Below are 2897 nucleotides of genomic sequence, written 5' to 3'. Positions count from 1 at the left end.
ATATAAGGAGGCTGTGGTATTGCTATAGGTAGTGTTTATTAGACAGTTCTAGAGCAGGCCGAATGGATCAGAGCCACTCGTTGCAGGTTGCGGAGATCCGTTGCTAGGCGACGGTGATTTGGCGGGCTGTTCGGGTTGATAGGACCAAAGCAGAGAACACGTGATTAAATCACGAGTGTTATGTTGCTATACAGAAGTATGCGCACACATACGTTTTGGGAATTTGGGGTTTTCCCGTATAGGTTTTAGGAATTTAGGGTTTTAGAGTTTTAGGGGGTTGTCAGGTAGATATACAGAAAATGTGCGCGTATGTGCGTATTAGGGGTTTAGGGATTTTGGGTTTTTGACAGTGTACGAAAAATACCTCGATTGATTCGATTTAGGGTTTAGAGTTGGTTGCTCCCGTGTCCTGTTGACAGAAACGACACCCAGCATGATCCTAAACTAAAACCAAACCAACCCAAACCAACACGACCTATGACATGGTATAAGCGTAAACACTTCCGGTAACTAGTCATACTTGTTGTGTGGGTGAGTGTGTCCGTTGTCTATTTTTAGAACCAGCGCCGGGGGGTGGTGGCGGCAAAAGCCCGCCCAGTCCAAAATCGGAACCTCCACTACTGGAGGGTGCAGTGGTGGCACCTGCTTTTGTTTTCTTCCCGAAATTGATCTTGATACTCTGTCCCTCTTTCATACTGTAGTCCTTCTGTGACGTGAGGGTTAGAGTTGGAATCAAGGATCAATGGTCCAAAAATTGGGTCACAGAACAGGCCCCCAATCTTATATATCTATATCTATAACTATATTATATATATATATAATATGTATATGTACTTGCATATGCATACGGATATAAATATGAATATACATGTGTCTATACATACACACACACACATATATATATATATATATATATATAAAGCAGGTTGCTAGACGTTCATGGAAAGCTATCGGCCAGTTGTAATAACAACCCGTGTATATATCGCTGACAAACTAGTCGTAGATTCTGAACTATTAAGAACGCTGAAGATATAAGGAACCAACCAATTAGAATCTCACACACACACACACACTCTCTCTCTCTCCCTCACACAAACACACACACACAAACACACACGCACACACTTACTTTAGGGCCAGAATCCAGCTTGGGCGCATTCCTCGACTTCTCTTCCTCCGCCTCATATCTGATAATAGACGATCAAACGCACCCGTAAGCAACCACACACTCGATATACAAAGACAAGCACGCTCGAGACAAGTGCACCTCAAAAAATGGAAAAAGGACAGGGCAGCGAAAAAAGGACCACGCACAGAAGATTAGTCCGTACACGGGTGTGGTTTCACATCACAGTACACAGACCATAGAAGTATAAATGAAAGCGGCTTTCACAATACACAGGTGTGGTTTGGATGTCATAGACCCAAACGGTCACTGTGTCCATGAAACAGCACACTCAGACTCATCGACTCTACGGACATTGCCATCTGTACCAAACCACCGTATATAAACATAAAACACCCAACTAGAGACCAATCTAAAAACCTTAAACCCTAAAACTAAATCACCCTATGAACACCATACACGTGTGCTGTTGAACCTGAAGTGGTCTCTATGGCAACTAAATTACCCTATGAACACCCTACACGTGTGCTGTTGTACCTGAAGTGGTCCTGAATGGCTGCGTTGAAGTCAAAGGCGTCGCCTCGATCGGCAAAGCCAAAGCCAATATATGCATGACGACCTGAATGGAGAAACCAATGGATGGGTAGGGTTTAGGGGTTTAGGGTTTAAAGCGTCAGCGCTGGTTAACCATGTGCGCTCACTCGTTAGTTGCACAACCCACGGAAGTAACGCATTTGTGTTATATCTATAACTATAGGTGTACTATATCTATGGGCGTATTATATCTATATAAATATTTATATCTATAGGTGTATTAGATCTATAGGTGTATTATATGGAGAGTGTTCTTAAGTGTATGTGTTGTGTTGTGTTGTGTTGTGTTGTGTTTTTAGTTGTTATTCTAAAGGAGCAATCACTTTACCTGTTACACATACGCACACACTTGTTACATTTATGACTTAACTTATTACACATACGCACACACTTGTTACATTGATTATTATTACACTTCTTGAGACACTTGCAGCACTTGGGGAATGGTTCGTCGGTGGTTGGGACATGCTTAATACACACATCTCTGTACAATAGATTTGAAACGCTACCCAACACAACGTACATCTGGTGCTATAGTGCCACTGCACCCGCGCAATACGCGAGCGCAACTTCTGGAAACCAAACCACCAGGTTTAGTGCACCTCGAATAAACCTAGGTTTAACCCATCGAGTATAATAATGGGTAGCCACCCTTGTCGCCCACACCATACCTGAGTCATTTTCTATACGCAGAGCGAAGTATCGACTACTATCGTTGACAGGTGTAATCACTTCACTCGGGAACTTCGTCACCTTAGCCTCGGCAAACAGGTCACCTACAGGGGTGTGGCCGGGTTAGGGGTGATAAAGGATTAATAAGGGAGATTAAGGATTAATAAGGGTGTTCTCATAGGGGTCTCTGGCCGTAGAGTGAAGATATGGAAAACGAGGTTTACACCACTTTATTTGGAGATATATATCGACGTTGACATTGACACAGAAATATAGATAAGCACGACGATTAAAAAGGGTATATATTTATATATATATATATATTTACATATAAATCTATATATATATATACTTGTATACACAAACACACCCACACCCACACACACGCAAACACACACACCCACACATATATAGATATATATATACATACATACATACCTATACATATACATACATACATACATACATACATACATACATACATACATACATACATACATACATA

General features: G+C 41.6%; 1 protein-coding gene across 1 annotated transcript; it reads right to left on the bottom strand.

Annotated features, from left to right (window-relative positions):
• Positions 1-102: 102 nt before the first annotated feature.
• SARC_08333 (hypothetical protein) lies at positions 103-2496 on the bottom strand (the record flags this gene model as incomplete). Its single annotated transcript, XM_014297686.1, has 4 exons — positions 103-706; positions 1130-1187; positions 1664-1745; positions 2392-2496. Coding segments are annotated over 4 exons (437 nt in total), but the record flags the coding sequence as incomplete, so codon positions are not given.
• Between the last annotated feature and the right edge of the window lie 401 nt (positions 2497-2897).

The sequence above is a fragment of the Sphaeroforma arctica genome (assembly GCF_001186125.1).
Source record: "Sphaeroforma arctica JP610 unplaced genomic scaffold supercont1.742, whole genome shotgun sequence".
Lineage (NCBI taxonomy): Eukaryota > Ichthyosporea > Ichthyophonida > Sphaeroforma > Sphaeroforma arctica.
The sequence above is the reverse complement of the archived record's forward strand: the minus strand, read 5'-3'. Positions and strand labels throughout refer to the sequence as shown.